General features: G+C 39.7%; 1 protein-coding gene across 1 annotated transcript in view; it reads left to right on the forward strand.

Annotated features, from left to right (window-relative positions):
- The first annotated feature begins 9279 nt into the window (after positions 1-9279).
- Positions 9280-15070, forward strand: part of net1 (neuroepithelial cell transforming 1) — a 44950-nt gene continuing 39159 nt past the window's right edge. Inside the window, exon 1 of the mRNA XM_034673954.1 lies at positions 9280-9557. Coding sequence (XP_034529845.1) covers positions 9412-9557 — 146 coding nt within the window. The 5' untranslated portion in view covers positions 9280-9411. The remainder of the gene's footprint in view (positions 9558-15070) is intronic.

The raw sequence follows: 15070 nt of genomic DNA on the forward strand, positions 1-15070 counted from the left end.
CGACGATACCCGACTTCTCCAGAAACACAAGATTAACGTTGTCTAACAGCAGCTGATGTGTTATTAAATATTTAATCCCAACAAATGTTATCATCAGACTCTTTCCAAACAGAGCAGGTCTAGACCGAACTCTATGTTCTATTATTAACAAAGACCCAACATCAAGACTGGGTAAGATCCAGTCCCATCTTACAGACAGGACTCAGTCTGATCTCATCTTAATCCACCATGAGCAGAGCACTTTGCAGCATTTAGCAAGTTACAGTGGCAAGGACAACTTCCTTTAACAGGCAGAAACCTCCAGCAGGACCAGACTCATGTTAGACACACATCTGCTGAGACTGAGTTTGAGAGAGGGATAGAGAGAGAGAGAGAGAGAGAGAGGGGAGAGAGAGAGAGAGAGAGAGAGAGAGAGAGAGAGGAGAGAGAGAGAGAGAGAGATGAGAGAGATGATAGGGATGATAGTCTGGCACGTCCAGAGCAGCAGAGATCCAGAGCAACCTACGGGACAAGGGAGCACAGGGACTCTAGAAAGGTCTATGGTTATTAACTTTAATCGGATAGGAAGAGTTAAAGGAAGTGACAGGCAGAGAGAGGAGAGAGAGGGGAAGACAGGATCCCAGTGCGTCAGTTCCCCCGGCAGTCTAAGCCTATAGCAGCATAACTTGGTCTCAGCAGATGTGTGTCTAACATGAGTCTGGTTCTGTTCGAGGTTTCTGCCTGTTAAAAGGAAGTTTTTCCTCGCCGCTGTAACTAGCCAAATACTTTGAGGTGCAATGCTCATAGTGGATTAAGGTGGAGTAAGACTGAGACTAAGACTGAGTCTTACCCCTTCTTGGTGTTGGGTCTCTGTTAATAATTTAACATAGTTGTGATTTGGCACTATACAAATAAAGATTGATTGATAACTAAGAGCTGGTCCAAGCCTGATCCAGCTCTAACTATAAGCCTTATCAGAAAGGATATAATAATAGGACACTACGAGCTCTTTGTCTATCTGTTGTCTTTTTAGTTGCTTATCAATCAAGAAGCAGTGAATGATGCAGATTTAGCAGGTCACGATGACGCACATCAGCCTGCGGGTGAATTCATGATGGACGTGTGATTTTTATTATCACGGCTCAAGTGGACAACTGCCCAGGTGTCACGTCATCGCACAAAGAGGACAATGATGCTCTAATCTTTCCAAGTCAGCACACCTTGGAGGAGAAGTGGTTCCAACAATGCTCTGATAAGTCGTCATCGTGTTTGTCACAGAGACTCATCATGCCTGGACAACAAAACATCCATTTCTACCAGCGTCTCACCCACACACACCACACACACACACACACACACACACACACACACACACCACACACACACACGCACACTCTCTCTCTCTCCTGCACAGAGATCCCATTTCTCACCTGAAGGTGTGTGATGATGTCGCAGGAGCTTCAGGCAGTCTGACTAATAGTTGTTGCTAAATGGTTTGAACATCCTGCACATTTATTGGATTAATGCTGCTCCTACACTCCCCTCATCATCCCTCCATCCATTTATCGCTCCGCTCGTCTGTCCGCTAATGCACACAGATCTATAGTTCTTGGATAGGTTGATGACTCAGACAGGACATGTCTTTGACCCTAAAAATTGGCTTGTTATGAAAGAAACCTAATTATCAGCGCCGTTGGATCTTTTTTTGCACCATGACTCAGCAAAACTGGAACCAAGGGACAAAAATAAATCTTACATAAACTTGCAATCGTCATCATTAACGTCACTTCTACCGCTCTGCTTCCAGGCACAGAGGCAGCACGGACGGACAGATGCAGAGACAGGGAGGATGACATCACCATCACCCGTGGGAGCCAGGACCTGCCTTCAGTGCCAGGGGTGTGTATATCTCTGTGTGTATGTGTGTGTGTGTGGGAGCCTCTGTCTCTGCGTGTCACTTCCTGGGAGAGAATAGAACAGGAAGCCAGAGTGAGAGCCGACAACAAGTGCTCGCCTCACCTCCACAAGGAAGCCTTTCTCCCCAGAGAGCAACACGGAGGGACGTGTGTGTGTGTGTTTGTGTGCGTGTGTGTGTGTGTGTGTGTGTGTGTGTGTGTGTGTGTGTCCTGCATTCACACTGCAGAGGGCCTTCTATTGGTCCAGGGTTTGTGTAGGCTCCTACTGTTTCTGTTTTCTTTGAGTTCAGTCTGACTCTTTTAAAGCCTTTATACAAACTGTGATCACTTCTTCTTCTGGGCAGGGGTGTAAACAGACTCTTTGAGGATGGGGGCGCCTGACAGGGGGACTTTACAGCCAATTAGGGCATTTCAGGCAACCTGAGGGGCTGCTGCAAGTACGAATTAAGCATCCAAGGTTACATATGTGCTGATTTTCATTCTAAATCACTATTTCAAACTGAAAACGATCCCTGTCCTGACAAATCTGAAAGCCCTGAACACATCCGATCACTCCTGCCCTAGAAGTTAAAGCACTGGTATAAACCAGGGGGTCCCAACCCACACTTTGGGAACCCCTGGGTCGTGGGACACAAATGGGGGGTTGTGAGGTGTCTTCAAGAACAGTTTTTTTAATAAAATTGATCTAAAATTGGTACATTTCACCCATCATAGTAAAAAATATCGACAAAAACAGTAGCTACACTTTAAATAAAACCTTGAAATTAGAAAATGTAATGAGTTTTCTGCCTTTCTTTGCTGCCAGATGACTCCTAAGTTTAGGGTTAGTGAACAGTTGTTTATCAAAAGCATCAGTAGCAGCAGGTTAATTCATAAAAGCACAGGAAACACAGCCACATGCTCATATAGGTAGGGTACTTTTCTCCAGACCAGCTAAATTAAGCCACATTTAATCACTTTGAGGGACAGTGGGGGTCGCAAGTTTTTGGCACCGATATTTTGGGGGTCGCTGGCTGAAAAGTTTGGGAACCCTTGGTGTAGACAAGCAAACTCTTACTGGTCCTCTCATCCAGTGCGGCTGTGCTCTATGTTTAGCTGATAATGTCTCTGTTTGATAAAGTTATTAGAGCTCCTGTGAGGAGTCTCGGGCTGGTGATGAAGCTGCAGCTATTTCTGTATCATTATTTTTAACGTCTGAAACTACAGGTGGAGGAAGGTGTCGCACAGAGTGATTAACACGCTGCTGGTGCATCCTTTTTATCACATGCTCTGCAGCACAGATCCTTCATGAGTGATGCATTTGATGGTTAAAAGAGAGGAGGGCGAGATAACAGCAATTAATCAACACTCTTTCATCAACGTGTGGTCAGCTTTTAGGGTGGTGTCATTTAAAGCACGTCTCAATTTGAACCTTCCATCTGAAGGTGTTGCAGCCTTGCAGCAGAGATGCTCAGCAAGGGCTCCATGTCTCCATGATGGCTTTGCTTTTGGGGGAGCACTCACAGGGGGACTTACGGGACAGAGGCTGAGCACTTTTTACAGGACGTTACGCCACCTCTGGATACAAAGCCGCCTTTGTTTATGCAAACCAGCAACATCAGCTCCTTCTGAACGAGTGTTTTGTGTCCTAGTTGTGTCCCGGCTGACTTTAGACAGTGTGGACATGCTTAGTGAGAACAAGTAGACAGAAAACTGGATGCTCCGTATGACTATATATCCACAGTTTTCTTATTTCCCATACTAAAGTCATGCTTCAGGAGGTTTTACCACTCTGTCCGACTAAGTGTGTTTTTATAATGTCCAGTAAGAGAAAACATCACAGTAATTATGCTCCTGATCAATCCTCTGATATCTGCACCAGTTTCATATATCTGTCTGCTGCTGTGCCACACACCCTGACCTTTGACCTCTCTGAACTGAGGGCAGGAGGGATGAGAGCTCCCCCTCTGTGTCTGCTTCCTTGTACAGTAACTGCTCTGTTTCAGGGAGCTCTCAGATGACACGTCCCCTCTTGCGGCTGAAAGCAGAATTACAGGCTTCAGGAGCCGTGTCTAACCATATGCGACAGCTTGGCAAAATATTATGTCATGACTTTAAGTGCATCTCAGTGTGAGGTATGATGTGCTTCACTGCTTTTGGATGTGAGATCATGTTCAGCTTCCTCTCCGTCCTCACTCACACACAGAATGGGCGGGATTTCAACCCCAAACAAAGACTTACTGCCCCCACTTACACCTCCTCATCACAGGTCACCTGACGCTCATTTATCACAACACCTGTAAGGGCCACGGGGACAATGCAGCTTTTTACTGTGAGCCCTGTTGTCATGACGACCTGACCGGTTACATAACCGCTGATCGCCGTTTCCCACAAATGACAGCGTTCAGCGGTCTCTGTGCTGCGACACGAGACACCAAACACACAATTTGTGCATTCCTGCAGCCACAGAACAGAGGTGTGAGGGCGGGAGAGCCTACACAGCCTCTGTAATCAGCAGTTTGATCCGCTGATGAGGTTAAATAATCTGATGTTTCCTCAAGTGAGCACAGAGAGACGTCAGCCGATCGACATTTCTCTGATTCGGCTCAAAATCTTAGACTTAAGATTTTGTGACTTAAAATCCAAACAAATGAACTCGGTAATCTGAAACTGAGCAGATTCTTGAGCTTCTATTTATCCTACACTCTGTTTTTAATCTCAGGATGCAGGCTGCAATGCTGCAATTCTACCTGCAACCACAACTAACACAAACACTGTCTAAGGATCTGGATTTGTCCCGAGGATGCTGCCAGTTTGATCCGTCTGTTTTGCAGCTCAGTGTCTGTGACTAGGCACACATATTAAAGGGTTCTGGTAATCTAAAAACAAGCACAGGTGATCTTTTGAGAGCCATCCTGCAGGGAACCACAACATGAAACACCTGAAGCTGCAAGACAGCCAAACTAAATCTCAGACGGACAGATCTTGTGTCGTTATCTTCCTAAAACTTAAAGGATGCATGAGTGAATATGCAGCTTTGTTGAAACGGGTCAGCGTCGCTCACTGCAGAGTTAATCCACACTGTGTTTGTCTTGTCTGCAGCAAGCCTCCAGGGTGTGCATCGATTTCTGAGGCACTTTAATTGAGCGTTGAGAACATGTTTATACAACCTCTCAGTTTGTCATGTGAGGAACAACAGCACAAAAACAATTTGTTAACATCTACCCACATTGTAAAACAGTAAGTGCACAAAGCAGATGATTTAGGAGGTACATCAGATTCACAACTTTCAAACAGCTCCTAATGAAATTATTATTTCTTTAAGAGGTGAAAGGCACCGATGGTTGATTCCAGACGTTCTCCATCGATCAGGACGCCGCCTCTAATTCTGCATCCCACAGCTGATGCTCCTCTATCAGCTGATCAATGTCTCAGCAACAGTAGTCATGCGCTGCGTTTATGAGCCCTTGTGGTGAAATGTTCCACTTCTTGTGCCACAGACTCTTCTGAATCTTAATGTTGGATTAGCTGTGATCTGCAAAAACAGCAGAGGTGCTGTGTCACTGAAGAAAACTCGATACAGGCGGAGCATCAGGAACAAAAGGAGGCAGACTTAAGAAAGATAGCATCAGGATTTACTGTCAGCATTAAAAACATGATAAAAAGAGAACATAGGGACATAAAAGACAACAACAAAGGAATAAGTCATTGCAGTTTACAGGTGCTGTGAAAAGGCATCAAGACAACTCTTTCAGTATTTACAGAAGAGAGAAGAACACTTGGTGTCACTCAGTGTGGGCTGAGGTGGTACATCATGATTTCATTCAGAGTAAGATAATCTGCATCTGAACCTCAGTATGAAAGGCTGGAGTATCACTGGAGACTAACAAAGTGTCTCTCCAGGCCGTTTTAGTTATACGGGCTTTGCGCAAAAGGCTGGATAAGAGTACAAATTTTCTTTACTGAAAATTCCTGTGACCTGAGAAATGTTCACTCAGATATCGTAGATTCAAATTTTAAGAATAATGAAGTCTGAAAAAAATACGATTTAAAGATTGTAAGATTTACATTCCTCATGTATTTGAGGTAATGTGACTTTTCAGATCACCTTCTTCACCTGCATTAAAAAAAAACTAAATTAGGGTCACATAAGTTAAGCTATTTTAGTGTTTTGTCGTTGAGTGTTAAAGTATTTATCAAAACTTGCTAGACATTGAAAAAAAGGTATTGATTAAAATGAGATTAAAATTGTGTTATTTGAACTTTCTCCTTGTATTTATTTTTTGGGGTTGTGTGTCATGTGCACATCTTAACCCAATGCAAAACTGGATATTACTGTTTTAATTCAAGTTTGTATTACTGAAAATTCAGTTAAAAAGTTAAAAATGTACTCAGATATGCTTGAGTTCCAAAAGAATAGTTTTGAGAAGAACAATATCTTATATCTTGGTTAATATCTCATTTATTATATATATAATATAATATAATTTTTTTGTGGTTATTTATCTTATTTCTGTATCTACTTTATTTATATATTTTATTCATTTATCTATTTTTATTTTTACTTATTGAAACTTATTCTTGATTGTACTTATGTCAATGTTGCTGCAACAACCGAATTTCCCCCCGGGGATCAATAAAGTATTAACTTATCTATCTTAATATCTAAAGTAAAGATATAATTACTGTATTTGTGGGGATTCTGTGTGTTGTGTGATCAACTGCAGCAAAACACTGAACAAGAGGGTCTTTGAAGTAAAGTATCAAGACTTTCTCTTTGTTTGAAATATCACCATGTTTGGGTTTGTCTCTGATAACACAGCCTGAAGCAGTTTCTCTAACACGGGCGCGACTTTCATGTGCTGTTTGTGAGCCGCTTTAATTCTGTTTAAAGTCCTCGGTGCTGCTGGAGGCACGTTTTTATCGTACCTGTCGTGACAACCACATCCACGAACCACGAGCAACACCGAGAGAGAAATACTGCAGAGAGGAAGAACTAACTTTACTACCAGGGATGTTCAGAGCGTCAGTGATGTGCATCCCAAACAAGAATTTATAAAGCACCTGGAATAAAACAGTGAAAAGTATTGTTAATGAAAGATGTCAGTGACTCCCTGCAGTCCGTCCCCCCTCACGCTGCAGCTGTGATCCGACTCCAAACTGGTCTTCCCCCAGAAGCTGGTTTCACATGGTGGTTTAGATGTGTGTCTCTGTTGTCTAGCACCATTTGAAATCAGTGTTCTTGGGGACAGGAGGACAGCTCCGGCAGTGAGTGAGCAGCGCAGCACCCCTCTCCCTCCACCTCCACCTCCACCTCCACCTCCTCCTCCTCCTCCTCCTCTTTCTCCACCAACAGATAACTGATTTCTCCTGGTGCTTAGAGCCAGCTGCAGCCTTCTAGCACCATTTGAAATCGGTTATAAAACTGTGGATCAATACGTTTAGGAGACTTCAGCAGAAAGAAGGAACTGCTGGATCTTTTGTTTCCTGCTGGCAGAGATCAATCAGGAGTTTGATGGATGAACACACATACCTTCAGGTTTTTTGGGATGATCTTCAGTCACTCATATCTGTTTCAATATGGGTATGGTTGGTATCAATATCCTGTAATTCAAACATATTAAACAATCCTACTTGTTGTTTTTTCAATGGTGACTCTGCCCATGGGTGCAAAACCAAGTTAGGTTGCAGGAAAACTCATATTTACTTGTTAAACTTCTGATATTGTGTCACTTTGATTAAATCTAAAATATCGAAACACCAACAAGTTGTCTGTGTTTTTTTAAGGAAACTGCATTATGTGTTTGGTATATTTGGTTGCTTGTTCATGCTTCCCTCACAGCGTGAAGTCTCTCCTGTCAGATGAGGAAGGTTGTGGATGGAGAGCAGATGAGTCTCAGGAAGCGAGACATGACATCAAAAGCACGCTGTGAAAGCCACAATGTGATGTTTACAATATGATGGAGGACGAAGCAACAGAAACATACACTATGATGACAGTTTTAATGCAGCATGTAAAGGGATATGCATGCATCATCACATGTTCTCAGATGTATTTATCCATCCTGGTATACCTGTTACTCTTCCGGGATTTCCTGTTGTGCACTCTGACATCGTCCCACTGCAACTTCCTGCAGATATTTTAAAAGGGGGCAGGATGAAGAACAGATTTGCATTTACACAAGAAGTTTTTAGGAGTTTTGTGTGTGAGTAAATTCATCTTTAAGAATGAAAACCTGAAGAGAGAGAGTGTTGCTCTGGAGAGTCTGAAAAGGGGACAATGTCATTATTACTTTGGCCACAGTGATATAAGCAGCTGTGCATGTGTCCAGAACATTGTAGTTACAGATCAAACAATAACTGATCATATTACAACAACCGCAACAACGATAACTACAACATATTTGTATAGCTTAGTTAAATGTAATATGCAACTACAAGTTTTTACCCTTTCCTTGTTATTTTTTAATCATTCACATATTTTAACTGCGATAAAAAATATGATTGAGGGATTCAACCCCCTTCTGATTGTCATCAACACAATGCACCAGCTCAGTCTGCGCTATTTATCAGACTACATGTCACTCTATAAAGTGTAATTTATATTTATGATACATGTGTGATTCATGCTCACACACATATTGATATTTTATATAAATGTTCCCACTTTCTAGGAAGTATTCAAGCAGTGAACCTTTTCAATTTAATACATTTTCTGAGAATATTAACATGAATGTAAATTAGAAAGTCAGAAGATTATAAAGAGACTTTTACTTCAATCAATCAGACTTTATTTATTATAAAGCACTTTTCACACAATGACATTGTAACACAAAGTGCTGTACATAAAAACAACTTAAAATCAAATCAATTTGCAATATTTAAAAAAATAAATAAAAAGACCCCCCATTCTAATCCAAAACCCACAATCCTAAAGCTAAGAACATAATGTATGCAAAAAATAATGATAATAATAAATTAATGAAAAATAAAAAAGAAGTTGAACGAACTGAGGAAACACTTTCATATAGATATCTTTCATAGATATCTTAATGAGGAAACACTGGAGGTAAAATAAGATGATAAAACTCAACACAGGAAATTAAACTCACCAAAATGAAATAAATTACTAAAATAATAAAAAAAAACTAAAATATTAAACCAGTAAAAGAAACTAAGGTCCTATACTTTCAAAAAGTACACAATTTAGTGAATTTCTATTTATTTATTTTTTTGTTAATTTCAAACTTCCGGTGTAACTGTGGATATACAAAATATGTATATTTGTTATTTTATTAAACTGTTGTTTTAAAAATAACAATTTGATGCTGCTCTAGCCCCGCCCACTCAGGAAGATATCCTAGCAACAACTTCCGGTCTCCTCCTCTCTCATTGGTCGATTTTTTAATTTCCGCCATATTCAAACACAGTCCCTCCCTTGTGCTGTTTTAGCTTCATTTGTTGTGTTTGTTGTTGTTTTCTCGTTAACCCTTTCGGTGACACGTAGTTAAATCCCCTCCCGTCTGCTTTATCTCAAATGGGTGAAACTGTTGAAGCTCCCATTTTAGAGAAAACTTCATATAAACGGAACAAACAGCCGAGCTGCAGGGACTTAAAGAGGAAGAGTTCTGCTGATGGAGAAGAGTCTTCCTCCCTCGGGAGTAACGGGAGGAGTCTGAGAAGGTAAATCCACATCACAGTCGAGTCTAAGGGTTTTAACAGAACCATGAGACGCGACGCATACAATGTTATTTATCAACACGAGCTAACGGTGTCTAGCATGTTAAAGCTAACAGAGAGAGCACATCAGCGTACATGGAGGCGTGTTTTCTTCAATGAGGAACTTTAAACCTGGAAATAATTAAAATGACACTATTAGTTATTATTTATACATTTACTAAACTATTTAAATGCATGTTATTATGTGTTTAATACCACTTTAATGTCTGTCCATGTTGTTGTTGCATTATATGGCCACTAGGTGTCAGCAGAGGACAGAGAGAGGAGTGTAGCATGTCACCTTCTCTACCCTTTAAACCCATTTAATTTGACATATCTGTTGTTTTAGATGTAAAACATGTACTTACAATATTTTGTATATTGTAAATAATTCTGCTAATTTCAAAATATGAAGTTTTTCTTACTAAAACTAGTCGTCTAATTTCAGTCTAATTACCCCTTTATCTTTTCCAATAATCACATTATTTTTCACTTGGATGTACTTTTTATTTTTGATACACTGCAGTAAGCTGAAATAAAATGTAAATAATGTACAGATACACATACCAGATAGTAATTAAGCTAATTAATATTTAAAAAAGGGTTAATTAAAAGATATGACCACTTTTTCTTAAATCTCTGTCTCAAAACATGTCCCTCCTTCACTTTTTGCATGAAAACACTGATTTAAGAAGGAATATTGTACTCAAAGGTATTATTTTTATCCACATATTTCATAACAATATATCAAATCTTTGGTCTCTAGAACATTTTTATATTAATATCACATAATATGCTGCAATACAGTTCACCACAAGTTCCAACATGCCTAGGTGAAGGCTTGTTTATCATGATATAGTTGGATTTTTTAAATTTTGAGTAGATTTTTAGATCAATAAAAAATAGTCTTCTCTGAATAGACTTGTATCAATCAAGCTTTATTTATAGAGCACCTTTCATACAAATCAAATGAGATTAAAAATAATATTAATGATAATAAAACTATTGTAAAAATCTAATAAATCCTGACTAAACCTAAACATAAAGCAAAAATTGGATATCAAAGTGCTGAAAGCAGCATCACTGGAAGTTTTTGTTCTGTTCAGAGGAAAAGAGAGGAGCTGGAGGATCTGAGAGGCCTTTCTGGTTCATACACTAAAAGCTGAGATGTGCTCCGGTGCGATGCCGTGCAGCGCCTTAAAATACTATCTCTGGTTGTCCTCTAACTTTGTAAATATCACCTCGCCATGGCTCCTCGTTCATATGACCCTCAGATCAACATAGAGCTGATGTTTTGCATAGTAGGGCACATTTGGTCATTTATCTCTATATTGTAGTGTCCCTGGAGGCGTTCATGTTCCTGCCATGAGGGGGCAATGTTTACTGAAGCGTTTAAATATTTCTTTTGTGATGGCATGTCAGAAATATTCATAGACAGACTGAAAAATGTGAAGTTGTTTTAAGTAAAACCCTTAAAACTGATTCCAGCTCCACAATAATCTGGAAAGAGAGTATTTGACTGATATAATCAATTTCTCTATGATCCTCTCCAGGTACGGGGTGAACTTTGAAAGTCCCGGGGCAGTGCTTATGATCAAAAACCTAGAGTCCCTGCAGGTTTTATTGAACCCTGACTTTGTTCAGAGCTTCAAAGATGAGCAGAAGACAGAAGTTTACATACATTACCATCTTGGATCACAAACATTGTAGTTGAGTAGTGCTCCAAAGGTCATTTATGTCAATACAGTGAGATTGATCTGGTTTGAGACTCACAGCCAAGCACATAAAAACAGTAATCAGTATGTTTTTGGACAGTGAACCCCTGAGAGTGTTTATGTTGGACTCTTTTGAAGGCCTTTCCATGTTGTGTGCCAGTTTGCCCCGGCCCTGCCCAGTGCACATCAGGCTCTGCAGACAAACATGGAAAAACATCACCCAACATTTGACCTCCATAAAAAACAACATTAGCTATGAGTGAGAGAAAATAAGGTTTGATTTCCCGAGTGAGATTGGCATTAAAATGTTCGACTGGCAGCAGAGTTTTTCACACTGCCAAACACGTGCAGACTTCAGCCGACAGAATACAACACGGCTGATCCAAAGCCCCTGAACTCGGCTCTGTCCATGTAAAGCCCCCCCGAGGTCAAAACATCACGTTGAGTGGGCGAGTCTGAGTGGTATTAATGTTCTTAGACGGCTGTTTGTGTCGCCGGAACATGATAAACTTCATGCTAAACTTCTCACGAGTGCATATGTACAAGTTTGCAGACTTTCTTATCAGCTGCACCTTTACTTGCTTCCACAATCAAAGATCTTACATAATGGACTGAGTGAAATCTTGATTCTGATTTGCTGCTGAGTGACAGTTTATCTCTCAGTTAATTCCCTATTCCTTTTTTTTATTAGAACTTTTTTGACATAATTTGAAAGTTGTGTTAAACACTTGTAAAAAAAAGTGTCATATAATAACAACAATAAGTCAATAAAATCCTTAAATAATAACAGGAAAATAAAAATAAATTAACAGATAAAATGTAAAAAATAAAACAAACAAACAAAAACTTAATAATTAGGAAAATAACTGTAATTATTATTAAAATTACAATTCCCTATTCCTGCGAAGGTTACGTCAGTCTCAGTCATTGGTTGCCTCTTGAGAGTTTAAGGTACAGTGAAGTAGTAATTAACGGCATTTGTCAGATCAGACTCATTGCAAATGGAATATAATTGTCATAAGTGTGTCTAAATGAGTGAAAAATCACTTTAAGATAAAGACAGTTATGTTTTTGTCAACTTAAAATGATCCTTTTACATCTAAATAAGGAGCAGGCCCACTTCCACACACTGTACCTTTAATACTGAAGCCTTTTTGTGGCCTTAAAAATCAAACCATCAGCATGAAGGTAGATTATTTCTGCTTCACTTAGTTCACTTTCCAGAACGCAGCAGCTCGGCTTCTTACTGGTTTTAACCATAGACTGTATAAAATATGGACATAGTATTCGTGACATCACCCATCTGTTTCTGAAGAGCTGTTTTGAGACCAATTGTCGGTGGGAGCCATATTGCTTCTGTCGAGCTAGTGTGACGTAAAGAGGCGGAGTTTGAGCCTCCTAGCCAACAGCTACAGTGTTCCCACAGGCAGCTGTGCCTCTCATTGAAAGACTCGTAATCTCAATATCTTCAAAATTGCCGCGTTAGAAAAAAATTCACCCCCCTCACAGTTAGAGCACATCAAAAAATGAGCTATCCCGACTACACTGGTCTTTTGTACCAGGCTGTAAACATGTTTATTTCTGCTGTAAAGATCAGCTTTTTGCCATTCATGTGTATGTGACTTCCGGTACTTCCGGAGCCAGCCTCAAGCAGATGAACTCCAGCTTTTAACACTTCTGGATTGGACTCATATTTTTAGACCGGAGGTTGCTGCTTGGTTTTAACAGACAAAATCACACAACTCCCGTTCTCACTTCTCTCTGCTGGCCTCCTCTGAGTTTTAGAATTGATTTCAAGATTTTACCGACCACTTTCAAAGCTACATTGCTGAAATGCTAACATCTTACGAGCCATCTCGCGGCCTTAGATCCTCAGGTTGGGCCTTTTTGCTCGTTCCAAAGTCGAGGCTCAGAATCAAAGGGGATCAAACTTTCTCCATCAGAGCCCCTCGACTTTGGAACGACCTGCCCGAGGAGATAAGGCTCGCAGAGAGAGTGACATCTTTAAATCTCTTCTTTAAAACTAATTTTTACAGACTTGCTTTTATGTGACATCATCCTTTAAACCGCTTTTTATTTGTAATTATTATTTAATTTTTTTTATCAAACACATTAATTAATTGTTTTAAATTTTATTTGATTATTTATTGCTCTACTATTATTTTATTTATTATTATTAAAAGTTGTTATCGAACTAATTCATTAATTGTTTTAGTTTTATATGATAATTGTATTGGATTATTCATTTATTTATTTTTTATTCATTATTTTTTAAACTTTTTATCTAACAAATTGTTTTGATTTTATTTGATGATTTTATACAATAATTTATTGCATTATTTCTTTTTTATTTATCATTATTTTAAGTTTTTATCTAATTAATTCATTCATTGTTTTTATTCCATTTGATTATTTATTGCTTTATTATTTATTTTTCATTTATTATTTTAATGTTCCTAGTTTAATCTTTTCCATTTTCTATTTTCTCCGATGTGATGTCTTATTCTGAAAACCGTTTTATTGTCCTTTAATGCTTTTATTTACTCATCTATTTTTATTTATTTATTTTTGAAAACCTTAAACTTTACATTCCCTCTGCAAGTCTTGGTGGACGATGCATTGGACTATGTTAGGAATGTAAATTGAGATTATAAAGCCCTTTGAGGTGTCCACATTATCGAATTTATAGTTGCACAACATTTAAGATGGTTCTAGCTTCCAAGTTGTCCATTAATTTCCTCACCTTGTCAGGTATGTTCTCTGTGGTATGTGAGTCTTCCTCTGTGTCTCCCACAGTATCAGCAGTACAGATAAGGAGCGCCGTGTTCACACAGGTGGGGTCAGTGCTGGCGTGATTCAGTTTCAGAGCTACCCAGCTTCAGCAAACAAAGGCAGGGCCCGCTGAGAGGCTGATCCACTGACTCATGAGCCACACTTCCCTCCACACATCAGAGAGGGTTCAGGACTAGAAGAGACCTTTGTCCCCTGCTGGAGGCATCAATCATAGAGTCATGACAGAGTCACACACGCAGGGGGTGTCTGCTTTCAAAACATGTGTGGGAATCATGACATCAGATAGCCCCGCTGCAGTGAGTCACTTTGGACTGAAAGAGAGTTGATATTTACACCTGATTAGGATGTCATCAATAGGAGTATATATTCTGTAAGTTACACACACAGAAGGTGAGGAAGTCAAACAGGTGCTCTTGCTGTTATTAAGAGTCCTGATGATCACACTTCTGTACCTGGAGGCTCACAGAATGATCTCACCCTCAACAACCAGGTCGACGCTTGACCTGACGTCTTTACCTTATTCTCAAGTTCATGAGTTAAAGTGAGAGTCAGATCAATTTTGGGGCTGATTCACTTCTTTTTGAGGTACATCACTATATATCTTAACATGCATTCATTTGACAATCTATTCTGTATCAAAGTAGCACCTGTTGAGCTCTCAGATCTCTTTATAGATCTGGCTGAGTGGATAGTTTATGGCCAAGGATGTCATAAACCTACAAACACGTCAGTGTTGCGTCAGATAGGAATTTCATTGTCACAAATAATACACAATATCATCCCACACAGGAAGCCCAGTAGATGTGAAGACCTTGAGGAGATGCAGCTGTTGTGCCTTTCTGTATTTAACTTCTTTCAATCAGTCTGATTGTAAAATATATGATAGATGTTTTTGATTGTTCATAAGGTGGTGCAAACTCCACCTCTTGATCGTCATTGCCTTCATGGATAGACTAGAACACTCTGGAT

The sequence above is a fragment of the Notolabrus celidotus genome, chromosome 21, assembly GCF_009762535.1.
Source record: "Notolabrus celidotus isolate fNotCel1 chromosome 21, fNotCel1.pri, whole genome shotgun sequence".
In the NCBI taxonomy this organism is placed as follows: domain Eukaryota; kingdom Metazoa; phylum Chordata; class Actinopteri; order Labriformes; family Labridae; genus Notolabrus; species Notolabrus celidotus.